At 42.6% G+C, this 25612-nt stretch overlaps 1 protein-coding gene across 9 annotated transcripts in view; it reads left to right on the top strand.

The window, feature by feature from the left end:
- Nucleotides 1–25612, top strand: part of AMPD3 (adenosine monophosphate deaminase 3) — a 74307-nt gene that overhangs the window by 40461 nt on the left and 8234 nt on the right. For 7 of the 9 annotated variants that reach the window (XM_053252324.1, XM_053252278.1, XM_053252287.1 and 4 more), the window contains 5 exons: nt 7882–8076; nt 9195–9326; nt 14422–14585; nt 16803–16929; nt 19088–19251. In XM_053252324.1, the coding sequence (XP_053108299.1) occupies nt 7882–8076; nt 9195–9326; nt 14422–14585; nt 16803–16929; nt 19088–19251 (782 nt within the window). The remainder of the gene's footprint in view (nt 1–7881; nt 8077–9194; nt 9327–14421; nt 14586–16802; nt 16930–19087; nt 19252–25612) is intronic. The other 2 variants (XM_053252307.1, XM_053252314.1) reach the window with 2 other exon arrangements.

The following is a 25612-nucleotide window of genomic DNA, read 5'->3' as shown; positions in this document are numbered from 1 at the left end:
GTGAGCTAGAGTGCTTGGTTACTAATGAAATATAGATATAGTGGGTGTAATGGAAAACTGGTGGAACAGTGAGAACCAGTGGGTCACGGTTATTCCTAGATATAAACTCTACAGAAGGGACAGGGAGGGGAGGATTAGGGGAGGGGTAGCACTATATATCAAAGAAGGGATAGATTCCAACAAGTTAGAAAACCTAGGTGGACCGGAGTCTTCCACAGAATGCTGTTATGGGTAACATTACGAGGACTGAAAGGAAATGTTACTAGAGACGTGCTATTACCCTCCAGATCAAAACAATGAGAGTGACCTGGAGTTGGAGAAGCAAATAAGAGAGGCGTCAAAGAGAGACAGAGCAGTAATAATGGGTGACTTCAACTACCCACACATAGACTGGGTAAATTCACATTCAGGTAATGACAGAGAGGCCAAATTTCTAGACATGCCTTAAAACAGTTAGTCACAGAACCAACCAGAGAGATGGAGACTTTGGACTTACTCCTGAGTAGTGCCCAGGACCTGGTGCAATATGTCAGAGTTGCAGAACGATTGGGTAGCAGTGACCATAGTGTGATCCAATTCAGGATATATGCAAGTGGAGAATTGTCAAGGAAGTCCAACACAGATGCACTGGACTTCAGAAGAGGAAACTTCTCAAAAATAAGGGGGCTGGTAAAAAGGAAGTTGAAAGGGAAATTCAGGAGGGTCAAATTACTCCAGAAAGCATGGGATTTATTTAAAACCTCAATACTAGAAGCTCAATTGGAATGTAAGGAGGAAAGGTACCACCAAGTTCAGGAGAATGCCAGTGTGGCTAACAAGCAGAGTCAAGGAAGCTATAAAAGGGAAGAAGACTTCCTTCAGAAAATGGAAGTCCTGCCCAAATGAAGAGAACAGAAAGGAACATAAACTTTGGCAAAGGAAATGTGAGGAGACAATAAGGGATGCAAAAAGAAAGTTTGAAGAGCATATAGCTAGAAGTGTCAAGGGGAATAACAGAAATTTCTTTAAATTTTTCAAAAGTAGAAAACTTGCCAGGAAGGTGGTTGGCCTTTAGATGGTGAAGGTGTGAAAAGGATTATTAAGGAGGATGACATTGCAGAGAAGCTGGATGAGTTCTTTACATCTGTCTTCACAGCGGAGGATACTGACCATATAACCTCTCTGGAATTGAGCTTTTCAGGTCTAGTGGCTGAAAAACCGGGCCAATTTGAGGTGACAAAGGAAGATGTTCTAAATGGTCTTAAAAAACTAAGAATTAACAGGGCCAAATGGCATCCAGCCAAGAGTTCTGAAGGAACTCAAATGTGAAATTTCAGATCTAGCAAAAATATGTAACTTGTCCCTACAATCAGGCTCTGTACCAGAGGACTAGAAAGTAGCCAATGCAACTCTGATTTTCAAAAAGGGATCCAGGTGAGATCTGGGAAATTACAGGCCAGTCAGCTTAACTTTGGTGCCAGGTAAATTGTTGGAAAGCATACTTAAGGACAAAATGGTTAAACATATGGAAGAAAAGGCCTTGCTGAAGGAGTACCAACATGTCTTCTGCAAGGGCAAGTCTTGCGTCACTAACCTTATGGAGTTCATTGAGAGAGTCAACAGGCATGTGGATAAAGGTGATCTGGTTGACAAAGTGTATCTGGACTTCCAAAAAGCTGTTGACAAAGTTCCCCAACAAAGGCTCTTGAGTAAACCTAGCAGTGATGGGATAAGGGGACAGATTTATCTGTGGATTGGTAAGTGGTTGGACAGGAAACAGGGTAGGAATAAATCAAGAGTTTTCACAATGGAGGTAGGTAGGAAGTAGGGTCCCCCACGAATCATCACTGGGGCCAGTGCTTGTTAACCTATTCATAAATGATCTAGAAGTTGGGGTAAGCAGTGAAGTGGCCAAATTTGCAGATGACACTAAACTCTTTAGGGTTGTGAAATCCACAACAGACTGTGAGGAACTGCAAAAAGATCTCTCCAAACTGGGGGAATGGGCGACAAAATGGCAAATGTGGTTCAAGTAAGTGTAAAGCAATGCATATTGAGGGGGAAAACCACAATTTTACATATACACTGATGGGATCTGAGCTGTTGGTGATTGACCAGGAGAGAGATCTTGGAGTCATGGTGGACAGCTCATTGAAAGTGTCGCCTCAGTGCACAGCATCTGTGAAAAAGGCTAATTCCATGCTAGGGGTCATTAGGAAGGGGATTGAAAATAAAAATGTTAATATTATAATGCCCTTATACAAATCTATGGTGTGGCCATATCTGGAGTCCTGTGTACAGCTTTGGTCACTGTATCTTAAGAAGGATATTGTAGAACTAGAAAGTGGGCAGAAAAGGTCAATCAAGATGATCAGGGGCCTGGAGAACCTTCCTTATGAGGCTAGGTTACAGCATCTGGGACTCTTTACCTTGGACAAGAGGCAGCTAAGGGGAGACATGATCTAGGTGTATAAAATTATCCATGGAGAGGGTGGACAGAGAGACATTTCTCTCTCACACACATAACACTAGAACCAGGGGTCATACCATGAAACTGAATGCTGGGAAATTTAGGGCCGGCAAGAGGAAGTACTTTTTCACACAGCACATAATTAATCTATGGAATTATTTGCCATGTGAAGTGGTGATGGTTACCAGCTTGGATGGTTTTAAAAGGGGCTTAGACAAATTCATGGAGGACAAGTCTATCAATGACTACTAGTCTAGTGACTGTGGGCCACCTCCAGCCTCAGAGGCAGGGAGGCAACCACAGGGCATGCACATACCTCTTGCCTGGGGGCTCCCCGGAGGCATCTGGTGGGCCACTGTGTGAAAGGATGCTGGACTACATCAACTTTGGGCCTGATCCAGCAGGGCTGTTCTTATGTTATGCTATCCCTATACCTAACTCTTGTCAGGCAACTACATCTCAGCTGGAAGCAGCTTCTCATTCCTCAGGCTGAGCACTGCTCTTCTTGGCTGACCAATATAGGGCCAAGTGTCAGCAAAAAGCATCGCCTACCCACCGAAGCTGTTCAGCCTTTAAGGCTGATGATGTCCCATTGCCAAGAGAAGCCTCGGGCCAATTACACTGAGCTGTGAAGCCTCTCGGAAATGACTGGAATATTCCTCCACACAAAAGCCACATGCCTCTGGGTGCTCACCAGTAGGGTGCCATTCTGCAGAGATGACTGGTTCACTCCACCACCTCCCCATTCTGCACACTCAATTCTTGGAGCTTAAGCAAATGCTGTGCATCAAGTGGTGGCCCCTTGGCCATTTGGTGTAAGGGGTTTGCACAATCATCCACTGGTAGTTTCACCACCACTCCTTCTTCTAGGAGCATGACAAAGTGCCATCGATCCCTAAGGAAATAGGACAAATGAAGGTCTTATTTAAAATATTTGAATAAAAATTAATGTATTGAACAAACTTTAAAGCAGTTTTGTGGTAAAAGCATCAGACCACAATGGGGTGATTGCAAGTTCTCAACCGTGGATGACACTGCCACCATTATTCTTGTGAAACCTCAAGAGGACATTAGGATTTGCTGACAGACCAGAAGTAGAAAGAAACTGAAACAAGTTACGATTGACAGAAAAAGGGGAGGAGATTGAATGACACAATCTATAGAAAAATAATTTATATGAAAATGTAAAACGTACAGCCACGTCAGAAAGTTCTGTGCATAGTACATACATGGGGTTCACTAATCATGGCAGAGGTGAACATTAGACCTGAAATCTGCTGCCCGTACTCCCTGAGTGCCTTCCCAGGTATTGTAGGGGCTAGCAGGGCTCAGTATCTTTTAAAGGGATGTTATAGGTGCTGGGAAAAGCACAGACTGCTGTACAGATTATTTAGCTTTGGATGTTTGGAGCCCAATATTTGCATAGCTCTAGTGAACATACATTGTGTTTTAATAGAAAATGAAATTCCAAACATTTCCAAGTCTGGGGCTTCTGGTTATAAAACATGGATGTTAAGAGGAGACAATCCTGGGCTTACTTTATTTCTTTTTGAGCACCAAATTTCCAGTGTATTCCTTGTTGTAATTATTGGGGACACTCCTGATCTTTTCTTACTTTGATGTAGTTTGATGTAGTTTTTCTGAACTGATTCTGTTCTCTTCCTGCTCTGCTTTAATTAATTTCTCCAAATATAATTAATTAATTGAGACTGGCTCTCTCTGTGTGTGTGTATGTATGTATGTATATGAATATAAATTTACATTTAGTTGAAATAAAAAGTTGGTTTGAGAACAGAACAAATTGAATCGGTTTCATGTGAACAAATAAGGGAGAAAATGGCAGGAGCAAAGCCTTGTAGGCTTCAATTTATTCAGCTACGTAGTATTGTAACAAAACTGAAACAGCTCTTTGGGCCATTAAGAGATCTTACATGGGTAGAACGTATAATACAATCCTCTTTGCTTAAAGGACAAATAGGGGAGTTGTACAGGTTGTTACAAGAGCTGGAAGATAAGCCTGTCACATACGTTAAAAAATGAAACTTAGTGCTTGAGGAAGAGTTAGACAAAGAGAAATGGGAATGGCATTGGGGAAAATAACAACAGCTTGATGAGTAAATCATTGAAATAGAGCTTCTTAAAGGTCCAATCCCATTGGTATTTGACTTCAGTTAGGCTAAAACATAGTTATAATTTGAATCAAAGTCATTGCTGGAAGTGTAAGTTAGAAGGAGCAGTTATATACTATATGATGTGGAAATGCCCCTTGATAAACTGTTTTTGGAGTGGGGTCCAACAGAAAATAGCAGAAATAACTGGATATGTGCTCCCAAAAGATCCAATAATATTATTTGGGCATAGACTTGAAGAACTGTCATGATAAAGGGTTGTCCATGAAATTTAATTGATATGAGTCGGTCACTGACCACATTGTACCCAAGTACTGTCATTGCTATATCCTTCCTGACTGTGAAAGCAACACTGTTCCTTCTTTGGTTTTTGTGTCCTGAGTAGTAAACAGTAAGATTTTCTGACTGAAAGTGTCCCATTCCAGTCCATTTTAATTCACTGATGCCCAAGATGTTGATCTGTAGTCGATTCATTTCATCTTTCACTGTGTCAAGCTTTCTCATATTCATGCTTCTTACGTTCCACGTTCCCATTGTAATTCTGTCTTTGTAGCTTTGGATTTTCTTTTCTCGCATGGCAGCATCAGACATCTGTGATGGATGCTAGACGTCCAAAAGACGTCTATGATGGATGCTAGACGTCCAAAAGGCTTTAGTCTAACCATATCATAAACACCATCGGTACTCTGAGTTTCAATTCCTAACAGTTTTTAGAAATTCCTAATATTAGAAATTTATTTAAAATTTGTGCTTGCTTTAATATTCTCTTTATAATACTGTCTAGATAAAGGAAAACCTCACAAGAATAGAGTCATCATCTTGTATAACACTGTTCCAGTGGCTTATATGTAGGTTCCAGCTCTCCAAAAACCTGTTTTGCCCCCTTCCTTCTAATGCTTTTTAAAAATAATATGGGGGCCCATGTGATTTCCATTTGTTGCTATGCACACTCTGGTCACTGCAAAGAAATTCAGTATCAGTTTGGTTATAAGCAAAATGGATGTCAGAACAGATGGGAGAAGTCAATATGTGCTTTATTGACTACAGAAAAGCCTTTGATTGCGTTGACCATGTCAAGTTGTGGAATATCCTTTGGAAAATAGGTGTCCCAGAGAACACATAGGTGTCCCAGAGAACATGTCATTGTTCTCATGAAAAACCTATATACAGGACAGGAAGCCACAGTCCAGACGGAACATGGTGAAACAGACTGGTTCCAGATTGGCAAAGGAGTAAGACAAGGCTGTATACTTTCTCCATATTTATTCAACTTATTTGCTGAACATATACTGAGAGAAGCTGGATTGGAAGAAGCGTGGTTTTAAAGTTGGAGGAAGAAACATCAGTAACCTGCGCTATGCTGATGACACCACTCTGATAGCTGAGAATGTGGATGATCTGCAAGATCTAGTAATGAAGGTCAAGGAGCACAGTGAAAAAATGGGCCTACAATTAAATGTAAAGAAGACTAAACTAATGACAGCAGGTACAGCAACCAGCCTCAGAATTGACAATGAAGACATTGAAGTGGTGGATAGCTTCTGCCATTTAGGATCGATCGTCAACAGTAAATGATCCAGTCGTCAAGTAATACGCCACAGACTAGCACTTGTTTGGGTTGCAGTGAAGGCCTTGGAAAGGATATTTAGATGCCATGGTATAGGTAAGTCTATACCTACAAAGAGTAGAATAGTTCAGACCATGGTTTTTCCCGTAACACTCTATGGATGCGAAAGCTGGACTTTGAAGGAGCACGATAGAAAAAAACATTGACACTTTTGAACTTTGGTGCTGGAGAAGAGTTTTGAGGATACCATGGACAGCCAGGAAAACAAACAAATGGATCCTAGAACAAATAAATTGAGGAATTTCACTCAAGGCACAAATGACCAGGCTCAAACTATCATACTTCGGACACATTATGCGAAAACCCAGCTCCCTTGAGAAGTCTGTAATGCTGGGGAAAGTTGAAAGCAAGAGAAGAAGAGGATTGCCAGCAGCAAGGTGGATGGATTCGATCATAACAGCAATGAATGCACCACTGAGGGACCTTAAAGGCCAAGTTGAAGACAGATCATCCTGGAGAAAATCTATCTATGTGGTTGCTAAGAGTTGACACCTACTTGACAGCACTTAATCATCAATCAACAATTGTAATGGGTCACATGTGTGTGTTTTTCTTTTTATAACTTGCAACTTTGTATAGTTTATCAATGTGATTAAAATAAAATAAAACAAAATTCCAAATTCATGTCTTCAAGCTTGGAGGGCTTTGACTGCCTAAATTCTCATCCTTGATAGTACTGTTTGTCTTTGAAATAGATTTGGAACTAAGGGGGTCTAAGAGCCAAACTAGACATGATAGGAGATTGCAGATGGGCCCATAGCTCAGTGGTAGAGTATCTGCTTTGCATGCAAAAGGTCTCAGGTTCAATCCCTGGCATCTCCAAGTAGGGCTGGGAAGGACTCCTGCCCGAAACCTTGGAGAGTCACTGTCAGTCAGTGCAGACAGTATTGAGCTATATGGACCAATGGTCTGACTTCCTATGATCGGATTGCAAAATGCAAATCTCCTGTTTTTCAAAACTTTATTAGCAGCTACTGGGAAGAATCCTCTTGAGACTGTACTGCTGGGGGAGGAAGAGTTTAACCCTTTCTCCTGTGCTGTATTCCTAATAACGCCCCCTCTTTTTCTGAGCCTATTCACATGTGCATGCAAAACTGGGCTAAGGGAGCCCAGCCCAGTTTTGCATGCACGTGTGAACTGCCAGGATTGGGCCCGATCCCAGCAGCACCACAGCAGCAAACCTGCCTAAGAAGCCTCCCTTCAAAATGATGTTAGGAGATCGCGAGCTCTCCTAACCTCATTTTTAAAATTGTCAGCAGCCACGGCTGCCAGACTGTGGGGAGCCCAGGGAGGGGAGATCCCCATGATGCATCACACACTTGCATAGTGCATTATGGTATATCTAGGGGCCGGGACGACATATCCCTGCCCCCTGCCCTCCCCGCTGCCTGGGTGCACGGGGAATTGTCTGGGTGCACAGGGAGCGTGCCCAGCATAGGAGAAGCAGTTGTCTGTGGGGAAGGTACGTCTAACCTTCCTTCCCTGCAGCCCGCTCTGGAGCCCTTCTCACTGGTCGTGAGAAAGGGCTCTCAGTAATTTTTGTCATTGCTAAAGCAGTGGTTTGTAACACATTGAGAATTAAACATCTTCAGTGTTTTCAAATTATCTTTTGTGCCAGAGTAAAATGCATGCACACGATGCCTGCTAAACAAGAATAATCTTGTTTGTGATTTCAGGTTGATACTCATATCCATGCTGCTGCCTGCATGAACCAAAAACATTTGCTGAGGTTCATTAAACATACTTACCAAACTGAGCCTAACAGGATAGTGGCAGAGAGAAAAGGCAAGAAGATGACTTTAAAACAGGTGTTTGAAAGCCTCCATATGGATCCCTATGACCTCACTGTAGATTCTTTAGATGTCCATGCAGTAAGTATATTTTGATCAGTAAATGAAACTGAAATTGAAAGCCAGAGTTTTATAAATGAGCAGTGTGTGGAGAGAGGAGGAAAAAAATACATCTTTTGCAGAATTTGTAGGGAATACTTTTCTTGTGTGTCTTGTGTAATAAAATAAATAATAATAATAATAATAATAATAATAATAATAATAATAATAATGCCAGTGTGTTCTGAACTCAGTCTTATTTTGGGCTGGTTCAAATGATACTGACCCAGCATATGTGAGGAAAGTGGTGCCACTCTAAAAGAGCGCCTGTTGGGGCATCCTCCATCTCGGCATGTGTCTTAGTCTCCCATTCATATGCAACCTTGTGTGTGGGTGCCATTCATCCAAATGCCCCCTGCACACAGGGGTGTAGCAAGGTTGGAGTGGGCCCAGAGATAAGATTTTAAAATGGGCCCCCTACTCACTGAAGCTCAGCTCATGAAGTAAAGATATCTTAAATGAGGCTGAATAGTGGTCACACACACACATCTATATCTATATCGATATCGATATCTATCTATCTACTATGTGGCACAATAGAACATCATCCTAATTTTTTTTTTAAAGGTTTTGTAAATTGTGGACGATGCAAGTCATTTAATGGTACTAGAGAAAGACATGCTGTTCTGGTAGCTCCAGATCTTAACACTCACATCAATTTTGGAGGATGGATACAATTGAAGGAAGACTGGGCGGGCTCATGGCTGGGGGAGTCAGTCATGTGACTTGCCTCTGGGGGCCCCCCAAGGCAGTGGGCCCCCAGACAACTGTCTCCCCTTGCTCTATTATAGTTACACCCCTGCCTGCACACAATCAAGACATGTGCCGAGATGGAGGATGTCCCAACAGCCACAATCAAGGGGTGCGCTGTGAGGGCGTCAGGACGTCCATGGAGAACATCCTGGCAAGCGCCTGCCTGATAAGTGCAATCTTTCTTTTCACTTGTGCCTGGCCGGTATCGTTTGAAATGGCCCTTTGAGATCTTCATTTCCTATAAATACATATAAGCAAACATTACAGCACAATTGTCTGATTTAACATGTGAATTGTTAACAAATTGTATACATTTGTTTTGTTGGCTTCCCACCCACCCCCACCAGGATCGCCAAACATTTCATCGGTTTGATAAATTTAATTCCAAATATAATCCAGTTGGTGCAAGTGAGCTGAGGGACTTGTACTTGAAAACAGAGAATTATCTTGGTGGTGAATACTTTGCTCGTATGGTGAAGGTATGAAGCAATTATATCATTAAGCTGTTGTGCCTTAGCATTATACAGAAATTCTGTCGTCATGTCAAGTCAAATATTTTAATGGCAATATAAGTCACAGAGCTCAGGAAGTTGCAAGAATTTCAAGCAACTGAACTCAGCATATAGAACATGAGAAACTTTGTGTGCCAGACACTGCATAAATTTGACATGTTGTAACATTGTTCTTGGTTAAAATATCACTCCTATTCTGAATGAATGGAAAGGAACGACTGGCAGCATGCCAATACGTGGTCTTTTCATTCAAATACAGGTAGTTAAGGGAGAAAAATGAACCTAATCAAGAACTGAATGTATATAAGCTGCAACAGTGTCCTCGTAGTAAACTAAATAGAGCAACAGATGCCGCAATGCCCCAGAAACCACAGGCTCTGTATTGAAGGGGTGTTAATACATCCATAGCCACAGAGGTGCACCTAAGTAATTTTGGAGCCTGGACCTAAAGGCTTTTTGAGGCCTCACCACCCACAAACACAGTATTTTTAACACAACCACGCCACCTGGGACAGACTAAAAAGGATTTGGGTGCCCCCAGGGTGTGTGGAGGAACTGGTCTTTGGCCTGTAAGTCCAGGGGTAAGAGTGCCTCTGCATAGCCATGTTCCCTTCTCTTAAACCACCTTCCTTCACCTGAGTGGAGTTTGCTCTGGGGAGAAGAGAAGAGTATTTAATCACACTAGAAGGCTGCATTTTTTTTTAAAAAAAGTCTGATCTATTCAAGAATATGTGAGATGGCCTGAGTTACCTGATTCCTCTGCTCTTTCCTCAACTTTCCTTCTGATTTTTGTTTCTCAGTCCACTTTCTTCAACCACTTTGCTTTTAGGTCTATCTCTCAGCTTCCCTGCATTCTAGAGCTTCTTCCCAGTTCTTGGTTCATCCAAATAAACTAAGGGCCATGTGACCTTTTAATCCCAGAAAAATAGACCGCTTTCTCTTCTCTGATAACCTGACTTGCATTCATTCTTAGAATGTTGCTCACTTAGTAAGTGCAATGTTTGTGAACATTCTTTTCCAACATGCCAGCTCAGCCAACCACCACAAATACAATATAATACAGATTTTCCTGCATCACTAAATCCTTGCCCTTGGACTACAGCACTAGATTATTCTGCATTATCCTTCCCTGGGTGTTCTTTACACAGCAGGCTTTACTGTGAATTTACTACAAGGCTTTACTGCAAACACAAAGTTTTTCCCCAAAACGATGCAAAATTAACCCCAGATATAAACCGGGCTATACGCTAATGTGCAGTGAAAAACCTGAATTTTGTGTGAAGTGCTCCTCAATAGCTCGCAGGGATTTAGGGGTAAATCTGCCCAATATAAATCTCCTCCATTCTAGGCTTTAAAAGCCCTGTGTGAAAAATGTCCTGGTATTTGTGGGAAACTGCAAAAGAGAGATGCCCAGCAGACATGTCATTTTGAGCTACTTGTGAGAAGGAAAACATTCACCAACACCCAGACTAACCCTCAGTCATCACACCAAGATTCTTCATTGTGTGAGGGGACAGGTAATTTTCTGTGATCTTCCATTCCTTCTGCCTCTCAGGAAAATAGATACACAGGTGGCTGCAGAAAGGAGAGAATGCTGAAACCCCCCCCCCCTTGCACAACAGAAAACCCTTGTGCATTGGTGGAGAGTTAGTCTGGATTCTGGAGGGTTAGTCTGTGAAGGAGGTTGTATCAGGGAGAGTATTTGGGACATAATGGCCAACATGCAGACCAACCCTCCATCCTGTGGAAGATGTCGTCTTTTCTTGGGACTCTTGCCTATCATTTCCTGCTAACTTTTTCTTCTGGAGCTCTTGAGATGTCGCATGGCTGCAGTGCCTTTGGTGTAAGGTATGCTTTTGCTATAGGAGGGCTGCAGAGCAGCTTATGATTGCTGCTGTGTTTATTGTTATCACATGGTGAATTAATTGTACTTGGGTACAATTCAGGTATCACATAATGGGAAACTGCCTTGTACCTGATTAGGCCATTTTATTTTATTTGTTTGTTTGTTTGTTTAACACATTTGTATACCGCCCCTAATGCAAGCCGCTCGGCAGTTTGCAACAACATTGATCTGTATAGTCCAGTACTTGCTGTTCTAACTGGTAACAGCTCCCATAGGAGTAATGGCCAATTCTGAAGTGGTCATAACTGGACATATGGATTAAACCTAGGATCTTTGTAGAGGTGGTGGAGGAAACCTAGCCCTATGGCTATGAGATATATGGAATCCTAAATTATCCAATGTGGTGGGGAGGGGAAGCAGGCATGCTTAATGTTTATATGAAGAGCATCTTACTTTAAAAACAAAACAAAACACCCCTTCATATTTTCAAGACCTAAAAGAACTACTTGCATGCTGTTGATGGAATCAGAATATCTGGCTACTCTTGAACTATATAAACATTTGACCTAAACCTCTATATTTTGTATGGAAGTTGTTGAGCATAAAGATTTTAGATATAGTACTGATTCCCCTGCACTTTGTTATCATTACATTAGGAGTATAAATTAGACAATCAAGATAAAGTGTTTGATATCCAGTTTGTTCTGATAAGATTTTGATTGTTTGATTGATTAAATGCCATCAAGTTAAATGATGATAAATGCCATCAACTCTTATTGTCCACATAGATAGATTCTCTCCAGGACGATCTGTCTTCAACTTGGCCATATTTGGCAAAGTGCTCTCTTAGGTAACCCAGTCCCAAGCCATTTAGGACTTTAAGGTTGAAACCAGCACTTTGAGCTACTGGCATTGACTGTCAGTGTTTTATTTGCCACATTCTACAAGGTGTTGGTTATAATTATTAGGTTATAAGTTTACTAATCTGCCATATTGAGAAGACCTTTTTAAAACTGAAACATAGTTGTTCTATTTCCTGATAGTTCTTAATGTATTTTAATCACTGTCAAATGTAGGCTGTTAAAATACAGTTGTGAACTCTGAGAGCTTAATGCTGTCCGACACTGGGTAGCTTTCACATTTTTCCTTATTCTGCAACAAGAATGATTGCTGTGGAATAAGGACTTCTGTTACAGACAGACAACTGCAGATGCTACCTACTATTTACAGTTTTGGGTGTTTGATTCCCCCCACTCCCTGAATTGTGGTTTGCTGCTGTGTTTTAAATTTGAAAAGCAAGGCTAAAGTTTTTTTCTGTGTGGCTGCAACATCAGTGAACAGAGGGAGCCCAGTAGGACTCAATAGAACCTCATTTCTTTTTTCTGTCGACACTCAGCTTTCTGATGTGTATGGCATCCTTAAATCTACTCTGTATTTAGAATAATAAATTCCTTTTATATTTAGCACTCCCCAGCCTGTATTTCACCCTTGTTGGCAAGAACTCTAGCACAGAGATGCATGTGTAAAGACATCAATACATTAATGGGCTATCCCAAGTTGCATACTTGCCCAAACTACAGCCTTTTAGTACCCCTGGTGGCGCAGTGGTAAAACTGCCGCCCTGTAACCAGATGGTTACAAGTTTGATCCTGACCAGGGGCTCAAGGTTGACTCAGCCTTCCATCCTTCCGAGGTCGGTAAAATGAGTACCCAGAATGTTGGGGGCAATATGCTAAATCATTGTAAACCGCTTAGAGAGCTCCGACTATAGAGCGGTATATAAATGTAAGTGCTATTGCTATTGCTATTGCTATTGCTATTGCTATCATCTCTTGAGCTCCAAGAGAATCCAAGAGAAGCAGTGGCTAGCAAGGTCAAAGGGGGCAGCATGCTTAGTAAATGAACATTGCCCCCCCCTTTTAGGCACTTTAATTTTTGGCAGCCACTGCTACCTTGGCTAACACAGCCCGCTGCCCTGCCGACGCTTGCAGAGCATTGCTGCCACTCCTCTTGTTGGCACTGCTAGCAGAGCCCTGCCACCCTTGCCACAGTTGCTGCCACTCTTTTTCATTGTCTGCAGCCCTGCCTCCTTTGCTGCTGCCTCCCAGCCACTACCCTGCTACCTCTTGTGCAGCCTTGCTGCAGTTACTGCTGTTCCTCCCATCCACTGCTACTTGCAGGGCCTTGCGACCACTGCCATTGTTGCTGCTTGCTGCTGCTGCTCCTCCCACCTGCCACGGCTTGTGGAGCTTTGCTGCCATTGCCACTCCTCCCCCTGGCCACCACTGCTAGTGGAGCATTGGCAGCATTGCCTCCGCTCCTCTTGTCTGCTGCCCTGTCACCGCTTGCAAGCTGGCTCATGCAGTGTCAAGGAGCTGGATTTGGCTGTTTTCTTCACTCCAGGAAAGGAGAGCCTTCCCAACACCTGAACCAGCTGCGAAATGGAGGGCACACATGCACCCTGTGTCAGCATCTTTCCTGCTGGCACTTACGGGTGAGTGGGTTTCCTCTCAGCCCACCTACCCACTCCCCAAAAGAGCCAGCACAACCTCACCGTGAGTGGCAGCCGTGGTGGAAGGAGGAGGCCAGAGGTGGTAGCAGTGTGCAGAGGAAGCGGGAAGCAGCTCTTGGAGGCTACACCCTTGAAAGAAGTGTGGATTGTGGAGGGTTGGGGGGAAAGAGAAGGCAGGGAGGACTTGTGGGTGAAGCCTGCAGTTTTTCAGTGTGAAATGGCCCATGGGAGGATCAAAGAAAGGGGGAGAAAATCAGAAAGAGAGGCTGTCTTTGTAGACAACCTGCACTGACTCCCATTCCCATTCATTGCTGTATAGTACATCCTGCTATTCAGTGCCCTTCTGTAAAGGCCTGAGGATTGTTTGAAAAGCCTCTTGCAATACCATATGTCAGCAGGGGGTGCTGTAGTTGAGGAAGTCAGAAGGATAAACCATTATATGTATAAATACAAACACACACAGCACGATTCACTAGTTAGTGTGTGTGTGTGTGTGTGTGTGAGAGAGAGAGAGAGAGAGAGAGAGAGAGAGAGAGAGAGAGAGAGAGAGAGATTAAAAAATCCATGAACACCTTGGTGTCTTGGTTTCAGCAGAGCATACTTCCAAGTCAAGGTAAGAGTGTTAGCCTTGCTTTTGTGATAGGTTTTGTGATGAACTAAGGCATGCTCCTGACAGAAATGTAATAATGACTTATTTTGAATAGGAAGTTGCCCGTGAACTAGAAGAAAGTAAATACCAGTATACAGAACCTCGGTTGTCTGTTTATGGACGTTCTCCAGATGAATGGCAGAATTTGGCAAAATGGTTCATTAGGCACAAAGTTTATTCTCCTCACATGCGCTGGATAATCCAAGTCCCTAGAATCTAGTAAGTTAAAAAGCACATCTATGCCTGCCTGCCTGCCTGCCTGCCTGCCTTCTTGCCTTCTTTCCTTCCCAGACTCTCTCATTTCCTTTACCTCCCGACTTGGATAGTAAATTTAAGCATTAAAGCCTATTGGGGAATTTGCTTTCTAGTTAGTTATGACAACTGCAAAAGCAATGAGGAAGTCTGATCTTATCCTCTCTCCTGTAGTTGATGGTGAAGCAAAGATAGACTTGTACCATGGGAACTATTACGGCTTCCTAGGCAGGGCCAACAGGATAAACGGGACAGCTCCATTTACATTTGTCCCAACCTACATGTTACCTTCAGTGCATGACTGTCACTGCCCCCCGTCCCCCATTTCCTCTCCCCACATCATCTAGTTATGTTTATTTAAAGCAGGCATGTAATATGATGTCATATTTTCCTACCTTCCACAAGGGGTAGTCAGTAAAGTGGAGCAGGATTGGGAAATGCTGAGGGTGATGAAGTCACATCATGTTTCTGTTTTAACCAAACTTTAAGTAAAGGCTATTGGCAGGTAGGCATCCAAGTGTTTAAAGTGACTCATAATCTGACTTTTAGGAGTCGTTCCACATTTTATACAGCAATCATATTTGTCATGGGTATATTGGTGTTACACAAGTGTTTCCCTCAGCAAACATGAAATGTGAATGATGGATGTGTATCCTTAAACTCCCATGTACTTCTATCTGGCAGCCCTGCAAGAGGTTTTAAGAACACATCTGTCCATACTGTATATATTTGCTGTGAAAAATGCTCATGACTCCGGTATACTCATGGCCAACATGATTGTTATATAAAGTATGGAGCTGCTTGTAGAAGTTTGCAAGGATGCAGTAAGTTTAACTATAAATGATTATGTCTGCAAATACTGCAGGTAATGATATCAGTCATGATTATGTGCTGGAGACTGATGAATGACAGCATGGTTTCAATTTGGGAAGATGAAAAATCAGTACACAAAGCAAATTTAAGCAACTCAGTCTCCATGAATCACATTACTTACTGAGATACAGGTTGCTATCCTTAATTGTTCTGTTCAGTATAATGCAAAATAGTATAACAGTTGCATCAGTCACTCACATTGAAGCTGACAGGAGGAGATATTTTAGGACTGATTTGCTGACAACAACCTTTATTTAGAGCAGACTAAAGCTAGGAAATGAAATCTTTCTCGTCAGGTTATGCTTTCTCACTGCTCTAGTTTAATTTCTTTTAAAATTTAAATTTCTTTTAAAGTTTACAATTCTTTTAATTTTATTAAAATAATTTAATAAAGTTTAATAAAGAACTTTCTTAAAAGAAGTTAAAATTCTTTTAACTTTAAAGTTTAAAAGAAACTTTAAATTTCTTTTAAACTTGATCTTGCTTATTGTTAAACAACAAAAATAATAGGATAATTAAAACACATCAGTGATGAAGAGATATGTGTCTATTATAAGCTGCTATAAAAGTATGCTTGTAAACAACATCTTACAGTCTGAAAAAACAACCACCTTGCAGGGTTAGGTTCTGGCAAGTCTCAGCTAGTAATTGAGTCCACTGGTAACTCATATATGTGTTACTTTCAAGCCAGTCTGGGGTTCTAAAGACTGATGCACAATGTATATGTATATGTGTTATATGTGTGTTATATATGTGTTATATATGTGTCATATGTGTTATGTATATGTATATGTGTTACTTCCAAGCCAGTCTGGGGTTCTAAAGACTGATGCACAATGTATATACTGGCTACAGTGGGACAGAATTAATCTGTTCCAACATAAGCATTGGACGGTCTGGTGACAGTCTAGAGTGATGATGGGCTTGGATGTGGTAAATGCATATTCAGATCTCTATTGCATGCTAAAGTTGATTGTGACCTTTCCATTCTTCACATACTATTATCCAGCAGTCTGCTCTTCACCAGAGCTCTGTCAGTAATCTGCTTTCACAAAGAACAAAAATATGCTGTGTGCCAGAGACCCTGGAGAGGAGCAGACAGCTGGAAACCTATGTGTAAGGCAGAGGAGGGTCTCATGGAAAGGGCCTCAGCACCATGGCAGTGGGAATGGGGAGGGCTCGGTAGTGGCCGTTTGGGGACTGGTTATTACATAGCCCAGCACCAGCACTGCATGCAGAGAGAGCAGATGACTAATGCCCCTTAAGTAAGCAAAGTTAAAAAAAGAACATTAAGCCTTTTGTTTCCTTCAGTGATATATTTAGGGCAAAAAATATTCTGCCGAATTTTGGGAGAATGTTGGAAAACATCTTCTTACCTCTGTTTGAGGCCACCATCAACCCTTTGAACCATAAAGAGCTGCATCTTTTCCTTAAATACGTAAGTATGTGGATTGCCTTCTCCAGCGTTGCGTGTATTTTGTGATTCTATATCTCATACTTTTCTATTGGTTATAGATTAATCATCCTGAGAGTGATTTGCTTGTGCCCCACCCAAACAAGTTTATAATCCTTAAAATGCAGGAACAGGCTTGAAAACGTGAGTGCAGTGCTTGGGGAAATCTCAGAGGCCAGAAGAGGCTGAGTGGGGTTTCTAGTAGTCAGGGCCCTACATGGTGCTTTGGCTTGCTTTATGGATAGCAAAAACAGAATAAATTATGCAAAATAAGAAAAGCTGTGCACACTGAAAAATATATAGCAGTTGCCGAGTTCGCCCTCCACCCCGGCCACAGAATTTGAGCTAGTTCAGTCCAAAACTCTGTTTTTTTTCCTTTTGCATGGATTATACAGAACCTTCTCTGCTGGCTCCAAATGGAGCTGCCACCACCATTAGATATGTAGGCCCTATCTAGAGCTAGAGGTAGACATCGCTGATATTTGAACACGTCTTCCTACATCTAGCTGCCAGTCAACCAGTATTGGATTTCTGTCTTCCAAACTATGTATAAGCGATGGGAGCTGCTTGTCTCCTGACTTGGCAAGTAGGAACTCTGAGGTTTGACAGGTAGTCTGACAGAGAGCAAACAAGGCTGGAATTCAAGGACGATGGAGAGTTCCCAAGTGAGCAGATTGTTCTGGCAAGGGCTAGAGGTGAACTGAGGCCTTTCAGGTATAGCTATGAATTAAGGATGTGCACGGAACCGGTGGGGGCTGGTTCAATGGCAGGGGTGGGATAACTTTAAGGGCAGGGATGCACTTACCCTTCCCTCTCCCCACCGGAAGTAGGCAGAAGTAGCAAGCGTGCATACTCATGTCAGGCACGTGCACCTCGCACTCGCACACGTTGGGCACGCACGACATGTGCATGCGTGCCAGTATGCGCACGCACGCTCACTACTTCTGCCTACTTCCGGTCCAAAGGCAGGACGGGGCAGCAGGGAGGTATGCTGCCGCCCTGCTGGACCAGTTTTCCAGCCAGCGCCGGCGGGGGGAAAGCAGAGGGAGGGGTAAGTGTGCCCTCCTCCACCCTTAAAGTTATCCCACCCCCTCTGTTGAACTTTTGAAATGGCCAGTGTTCGAACCTGTTCGGAGGCCCATAAAAGGACTTCCGAACAGTTTCATGCACATTCCTGCCATGAAACTCATTGGGTGAGTCTGGATCAGTCATGTATCTCTCAGCATAACCTACCTCACAGAGTTGTTGTCAGGATAAACATAACCATGTACACCGCTCTGGGCTCCTTGGAGGAAGAATGGGATATAAATGTATGCATGAATGAATGAATGAATGAATGAATAAATAAACAAACAAACTTGTGAGAAATCTCTTGGGGCTTCCGCCTTTAATACCTGGGTCCTTCTAGGCCAGTATTGTCCACTGATCTGTAGTGGCTCTCCAGAGTTTCAGACAAGGACTTTTCGTAGCCCTTTCTGGCAATGCTAGGAATTGAACCTGGGCTTGTCTGCATGTAATGTATGTCCTCTGCTACTGAACTACAGTGTGTTTGGCTTCAGAGGCAGGCAGGGTTATCCTATTGCCAGCTCCTTGTATCAGTGGCTGGCCATGCAGACCAGTTCCACAAATAATATATACTCAAATATTGTCTCTCTCTTGTCCCAACCATTGCTAGCACAACACCCCATTAACTCTTCCAGATCCCTTCCCTCAAACAGGGAAGGGTGCTATGCACTTAAGTTGGTGCCATGCACTTAAAGTTGCCTCTGCAAACCGGAAGGTAAAGAAACTAGTGTTGAGTGGGGAAAGAGACAGAACTAAAGTGGAAGAACAAAACAAAACGAAATCAGAATTTGCTTCTTGAAGGAGCCAACCTAGCAGCTCTCCGCACAGAACGCTGTAACTTTCCTATGTTATGTTCTATGGAGTCTTCAGTTTCTTTAAAGAATATAGTTATGCCTGAAGCATATTTCAGCATTGATTATATTTAAAAAATTTTACAGGACAAGGGTGTTGGGATGAAACTTATAGGTGCAATTCCAGCTCTGTAGAAATCAGTAGTCACTTTTATATCAGTTTCTTATATTTTATTTATCAATTCTTAAGTTTATTTACACACTATCTGTTTTTGTTGGATTCCTAGGTGACAGGGTTTGATAGTGTGGATGATGAATCCAAACATAGTGACCACATGTTTTCTGAGAAGAGCCCCAACCCTGATATTTGGACTAGTGAAAAAAATCCTCCATATAGCTATTACTTGTACTACATGTATGCAAACATTATGGTTCTCAACAATCTTAGAAAGTAAGTAGTATTTTCATATCTTCATATATTTATTGGTAGGAAGATGTAACATGTAGTTTGAAGTGTGGCTTAAACTAATATTAACATGGTATGTAAACTGAGCACATCTAAGATATTTTTAGAGCCTTTTTAAAGACTACTTTTTGAAAGAAAGGCTTATAAGATCACAGTGTCTCTGTGTGGGTCATTGTGTTCCCCTCTAATAACTTTTGCACTTACAGTTCAATACAAACCAAATTAACAAGGGAAGGGTTCCTAAGTTAATGTTTTTTTGGGGTGGTGGGGTGGGCAGATCTATCATATTGGTTAAAGATGCTGGCCACTCAGAGTTATAGACAACACTCCTTTGGCAACCATATGCTGACAGTTGGATATAAACTAAATTTACAGCACATGGGTGGGGGTCCTAAGTAAGAATCACCATGTTAAAAAAAGAAAAGAAAAGTGGGAAGTATGCTCCATTATATCTTCTAAGGGTGTGCACAGCCCCAGACATACCAATTCAATAAAAGGGAATGAGTGTGTAAGTAACTGCCACGTGCAAATTTCTCCAGGCTCAAATGTCCGATCAAAGATCAGAGCTGTGTATGCGATAGAGCCAGATAGAGACCCCTCAAGGCCCAGGGACAAAATCTTTGTGGGGGCCCCCACAACACACGCATGAAACGTGCACATGTCCCAAGCCACACCCACTGTGTCTGATGTCAGATGCAAGGAGCAGGGCGACAAGCATCTCTCCCCCCTGCCGTTGCCCTTACCCCGCCCCACCGCTGCTTCTTATCTTTGCCCCCGTGATGGCAGCAGGCACTGTGGCTGGGCTGGGCTGGGCCTCTCCAGCCAGCCTGCATGCCTCTCTCTCTCTTACTGGCCAAACTGAGCACCTGTTCAGTCTGACTATGGACGTTGTATGCTCCTGATGTCACAGGTATGCAACTTCCATAGTCAAACTGTGCAGGCATGCAGTTTGGCTGGCCAGCGAGAGTGAGAGAGGCGTGCAGGCTGGACGGAGGCATGCAGGCTGGCCCAGCCACAGTACCCACCGCTGCCACACGGGGGCAAAGATAAGAAGCAGCAGCTGGCCGGGGCAGTGGGGCAGGGGCAGTGAGGCAAGGGCTGTGGTGGGGCTTCCTGACCCTCTAGGCCCACGGACATTTGTCCCTGCATGCCCAACGAATGCGACGCCCATGAATAGTGCTGATCAATTATAGGGGCACCAGGAGAGAAGAAAAGGCTGAATCCAAACCCTTCCCCTGGTTCCTGACCTCTCCAAACAGCTAATTGGTGCTGTTGCAAAACTTCAACCAGAATTGCCGTTAGAGCCCCAGGGCTGTCCCTAGGGGGTGTGGGGCTGTGGATGTATCAGCACGTGCAGGGCCTCCTTAGCATTTCATATGATTACAGAATGATACTGATTGATGACATACAATTTGAATAATGTCAGTAACTGAGTGAGGTTTTTGGACATGTCCAACCAGCTTTGGCATATAGTGCATTTGTAAGGGGGAAAATAGAAATAAAAGCACAACACATGCCCCATGCTTTACAATTCTCACTCAGACCTTCTGGATTACAAACCAACTTGAGAATAGTGCATTTATAAATATATTATATATTGTTTGTCCAGAGGTTTTTGTAATTTTCTGTCATGAAACAAGCCACTTGTAGGACTTTTTTTGGATGTTTTTTTTTTAAACAAATTCAAAAAAAATAATTAAGTACTAACATTTTGTCCAATCCACTTCAAATTAAATATACACAGCCCTCCTACACTGCCCTACATCGGTGCTCAATACCAAAGTTCTGAGCCAAGTAATTCCAGTTGATCTAAAGGCTGGTGCAGAAGGGGGTGCGTTTTACCCTTTTTTTTATGAAGGCAAGGGGCAGATTCCTCATATGAGGTGGAATGATAGTCTAGAGTGGGGGGCCTTCAGTCCCAGACATTTTTGTAATTTTCTGTCATGAAACAGGACACTCATAGGACTTTTAAAAAAAATTTAATTAAAAAAACTATTAAAAAAACTGATTGCCCAATCCATTTCGAATTGCCCAATCCATTTCAAAGTCGGAGCCTTCCCAATCTGCCCTACATCAATGCCCAATATCAAAGCCTTATGGCAAGCCATTCCATAAATATTCAAAGGTTGGGCGGGGGGGAAGGAATAATCACAAAAAGGAAATCACATGATACCTCCATTACTAGGTCTGAGGAGTCAGATGGTCAGCAGGCACAGGCTGGGCAGGGCAGAGGGTGTGCACGGCACTCTGGTGGGCATGGGCAGCCAGCGCTGGCCATTCTGCCTCCTTTCTTCCTTCCCTGCTGCCTGCAGCAGGAAGCATGCCAGCTGGCACTGAAAAGCTTCAGGCTTCAGGGAGGTCATCAGCAAGAGGCCTCTCTGGAAGCCTCGCCCACCCGCTGAACAGCAGATGGGCAGCAGTGGAGAGGGAAGGAGCTATAGTAGTGTCGGGGCCATGCAGGGAGCCGTTCAATAGCAGGCAAGCCTGTGCAGCACTAAAAAATGATTGGCTCTTGGTTGTGCTGTGGTGGGGGGATAAATTGTTGAGACTGGAGAGAGAGCAGGGCAGGCTACAGTGTGGCCAGAGGAGGACCTGTGTCAGCACTGGGTTTGGGGCAATTGCCCCAGTTGCCCCACTCTAAGGATAGCCCTGTACAGCTTTGGCTTCTAGATCAGGTTTTTAAGCCTGGGAAATGTGTGCAGCACCTTTTAGTGCATACAGTTTCTGTTGTTGGCTTATGGGAAATTACTTTTCAGAGACCTGTAGAAAATTTTATAGATATGTTATTGTCTGCAGTCCACACATCAATTTTTTCTCACCTGGCATAGTTTCTGGATCAAAATAATTTTGAAAGATTTTGTAGCACTTGAAGCAGTTCTTGGAAAAAGCCAAAAATACCACTCATGTAAACTAGCACTTCTGCAAAAGATATGTACCTGTAGTTGTCACTGGTATGTATTGGATAGTACTTGTGGCATCAAAAATAACAAAGTAAAATATTCCTCCGTGCCTTGTATGGATTGGTTTTACAGTTGCTGTTAAATATAATTAGTAGGTGAAGCCTGTCATTCTGGGCAAAGTCATTTTTGTGTAGATTAGACTTATAGGAAAGTTCAAGAAATTAAATATATATAATAGAATTCTTTATTAATGTGCTTGCAAAATGGAGGTTAAAAAACAGTTATTTTACTGTTTAATCCAAATTTGTAGGATTTCAACTTCAAACATTATTAATTTTATTGAATAATGACCATATATGGTAAATTTGAATAATAGTCAATTTGACTCTGAGAAAGATCTTTTGCTTTTCTTGGGCATGATGTTGTTTTGGAATTACTGACCAAATTATTTAGTGCAAAAAATCTGTTGAACAATAACAGTTAAAATATGATGAGATATTAAGAACATGAGAACAGCCCTGCTGGATCAGGCCCAAGGCCCATCTAGTCCAGCATCCTGTTTCACACAGTGGCTCACCAGATGCCGCTGGAAGCCTACAGGCAGGAGTTGAGGGCATGCCCTCTCTCCTGCTGTTACTCCCCTGCAACTGGTACTCAGAGGCATCCTGCCTCTGAGGCTGGAGGTGGCCTATAGCCTTCCGACTTGTAGCAGCTGATAGACCTTTCCTCCATGAAGTTATCCAAACCCCTCTTAAAGCCATCCAGGTTGCTGGCTGTCACCATATCTTGTGGCAGAGAATTCCACAAGTTGACTATGCGTTGTGTGAAAAAGTACTTCCGTTTGTTGATCCTAAATTTCCTGGCAATCAATTTCATGGGATGATCCCTGGTTCTAGTGTTATGCAAGAGGGAGAAGAGTTTCTCTCTATCCACTTTCTCCACACCATGCATGATTTTAAAGACCTCTATCATGTCTCCACTCAGACATCTTTTTTCTAAACTAAAAAGCCCCAGGTGTTGTAGCCTTGCCTCATAAGAAAGGTGCTCTAGGCCCCTGATCATCTTGGTTGCCCTCTTCTGCATCTTCTCCAGTTGTACAATGTCCTTCTTTAGGTATGGTGACCAGAATTGTACGCAGTACTCCAAGTGGGGCTGCACCATAGTAGTAATATTATAATGTATTGTGTAAATGCATTATAATATTAGCGTTTTTATTTTCAATCTCCTTCCTAATGATCCCTAGCATGGAATTGGCCTTTTTCACAGCTGCTGCACATTGAGTCGACGCTTTCAACGAGCTGTCTACCACGATCCCAAGATCCATCTCCTGGTCAGTCCCCGACAGATCAAATTCCATCAGTGTATATATGAAGCTGGCGTTTTTCACCCCAATATACCTCCCTTTAGACTTGCCAACATTGAATCACATTTGCCATTATGTCACCCACTCACCCAGTTTGGAGAGATCCTTTTGGAGCTCCTCACAATATGTTTTGGATTTCACTACCCGGAAGAGTTTGGTGTCATGTGCAAATCTGGCCACATCGCTGATTACTCCAACTTCTAGATCATTTATGAATAAATGGAAAAGCACCGGTCCTAGTACAGATCCCTGGGGGACCCCACTTCTTACTTCCCTCCATTGTGAAAACTCTCCATTTATATCTTTCCTGTCCTTCAGCCAGTTACCAATCCACACATGTACTAGTCCCCTTATCCCATGACTGCTAAGTTTTTTTCAAAAGTCTTTGATGAGGAACTTTGTCCAAAGCTTTTTGGAAGTCTAGGTAGACTATGTCAACCAGAACACTTTTATCCACACACCTGTTGACACTCTCAAAGAATTCCAAAAGGTTTTTCAGGCAAGATTTACCTTTGCAGAAGCCATGCTGGTTCTCTTCCAGCAGGACCTGTTCTTCTACATTTTTTTTACAATTTTATCCCTGAGAATACTTTCCATCAATTTCCCAGAACAGACATTAAGCTAACTGGCCTGTAATTCCCTGGATCGCCCCTGGATCCTTGTTTGAAAATTGGTGTTACGTTGGCTGCTTTCTAGTCCTCCAATACAGAGCCTCATTGTAGGGATAAATTATATATATATTTGCAAGGAGGTTGGCAATTTCACATTTGAGTTATTTTAAGGACTCTTAAATGGATGCTGTCTGGTCTAGGCGATTTGCTAGTTTTTTAAATTTTTCCAGACAGTTTAGAACATCATCTCTTGTCACTTCTGTCTGACTCAGTTCTTTAGCCACTGTCCCCGAGAAGCCCGGTTCAGGAACAGGTATCCACTCAGTATCTTCTGCCATGAAGACAGATGCAAATGACTCATTTAGCTTCTCTGCAACCTCCATATCCTCCTTAATAATCCCTTTTTACTCCGTCAGTGTCTGATGGTCCAACCACCTCCCGGCAGGTTTCCTGCTTCTGGTGTATTTAAAGAAGTTTTTGTTATTCCCTTTGATGCTTTTAGCTAAATGTTCCTCAATTTACTTTTCACTTCACTTATTATCACCTTGCATTTCTTTTGCCAGAGTTTGTGTTCCTTTCTGTTTTCTTCATTTGGGTAGGCCTTCCAATTTCTGAAGGAAATCTTCTTCCTCTTTATAGCTTTATTGATTTTACCTGTTAGCCATGCTGGCATCCTCCTGGTCTTGGTGGTACCTTTCCTCCTTTTACTTATATATTCTAACTGGACTTCTAGTATGGTGGTTTTAAGTAGTCTCCATGCATTCTGGAGCAAAGTAACTCTCCTGATTTTCCCTTTCAGTTTTCTTTTCACCAAACTCCTCATTTTAGAGAGGTTTCCTCTCCTGAAATTCAAAGTGTCTGTGTTAGACTTTCTTGGTGATTCTCTCCCCACATGCATGCTGAATTTGATCCCACTATGGTCACTGTTCCCTAAAGGGGAAATTCTTTTTTTAAATATGATTTTTTAAAAAAAATTCACCAAGCATATTCCAGTATAGTGCATTCAGCTAATCTCAGTGGCAGGATTTTGTATGCAAAATTTGGTATCTGTAGGTCATCAGGAAGTATGACTTCATTTTGCTCCAGCCAACAAACCAACCAATTATTTAAAATACATAATAGATTACTATGTTGATAGATATGCAAGTAATAGGAACATAGGAAGCTGCCATATACTGAGTCAGACCATTGGTCTGTCTAGCTCAGTATTCTCTTCACAGATTGGCAGCGGCTTCTCCAAGGCTGCAGGCAGGAATCTCTCTCAGCCTGATCTTGGAGAAGCCAGGGAGGGAACATGGAACCTTCTGCTCTTCCCAGAGTGGCTCCATCCCCTGAGGGGAATATCTTAGAGTGCTCACACTTCTAGTCTCCCTTTTATATGCAAACCGGGTGGACCCTGCTTAGCTATGGGGACAAGTCATGCTTGCTACCACAAGACCAGCATGTCCACTTTTCTGCATGTGCTTTCATGT

The sequence above is a fragment of the Hemicordylus capensis genome, chromosome 1, assembly GCF_027244095.1.
Source record: "Hemicordylus capensis ecotype Gifberg chromosome 1, rHemCap1.1.pri, whole genome shotgun sequence".
NCBI lineage: Eukaryota > Metazoa > Chordata > Lepidosauria > Squamata > Cordylidae > Hemicordylus > Hemicordylus capensis.
Note: the sequence above shows the minus strand (reverse complement) of the source record. Positions and strands in the feature narration are given on the sequence as shown.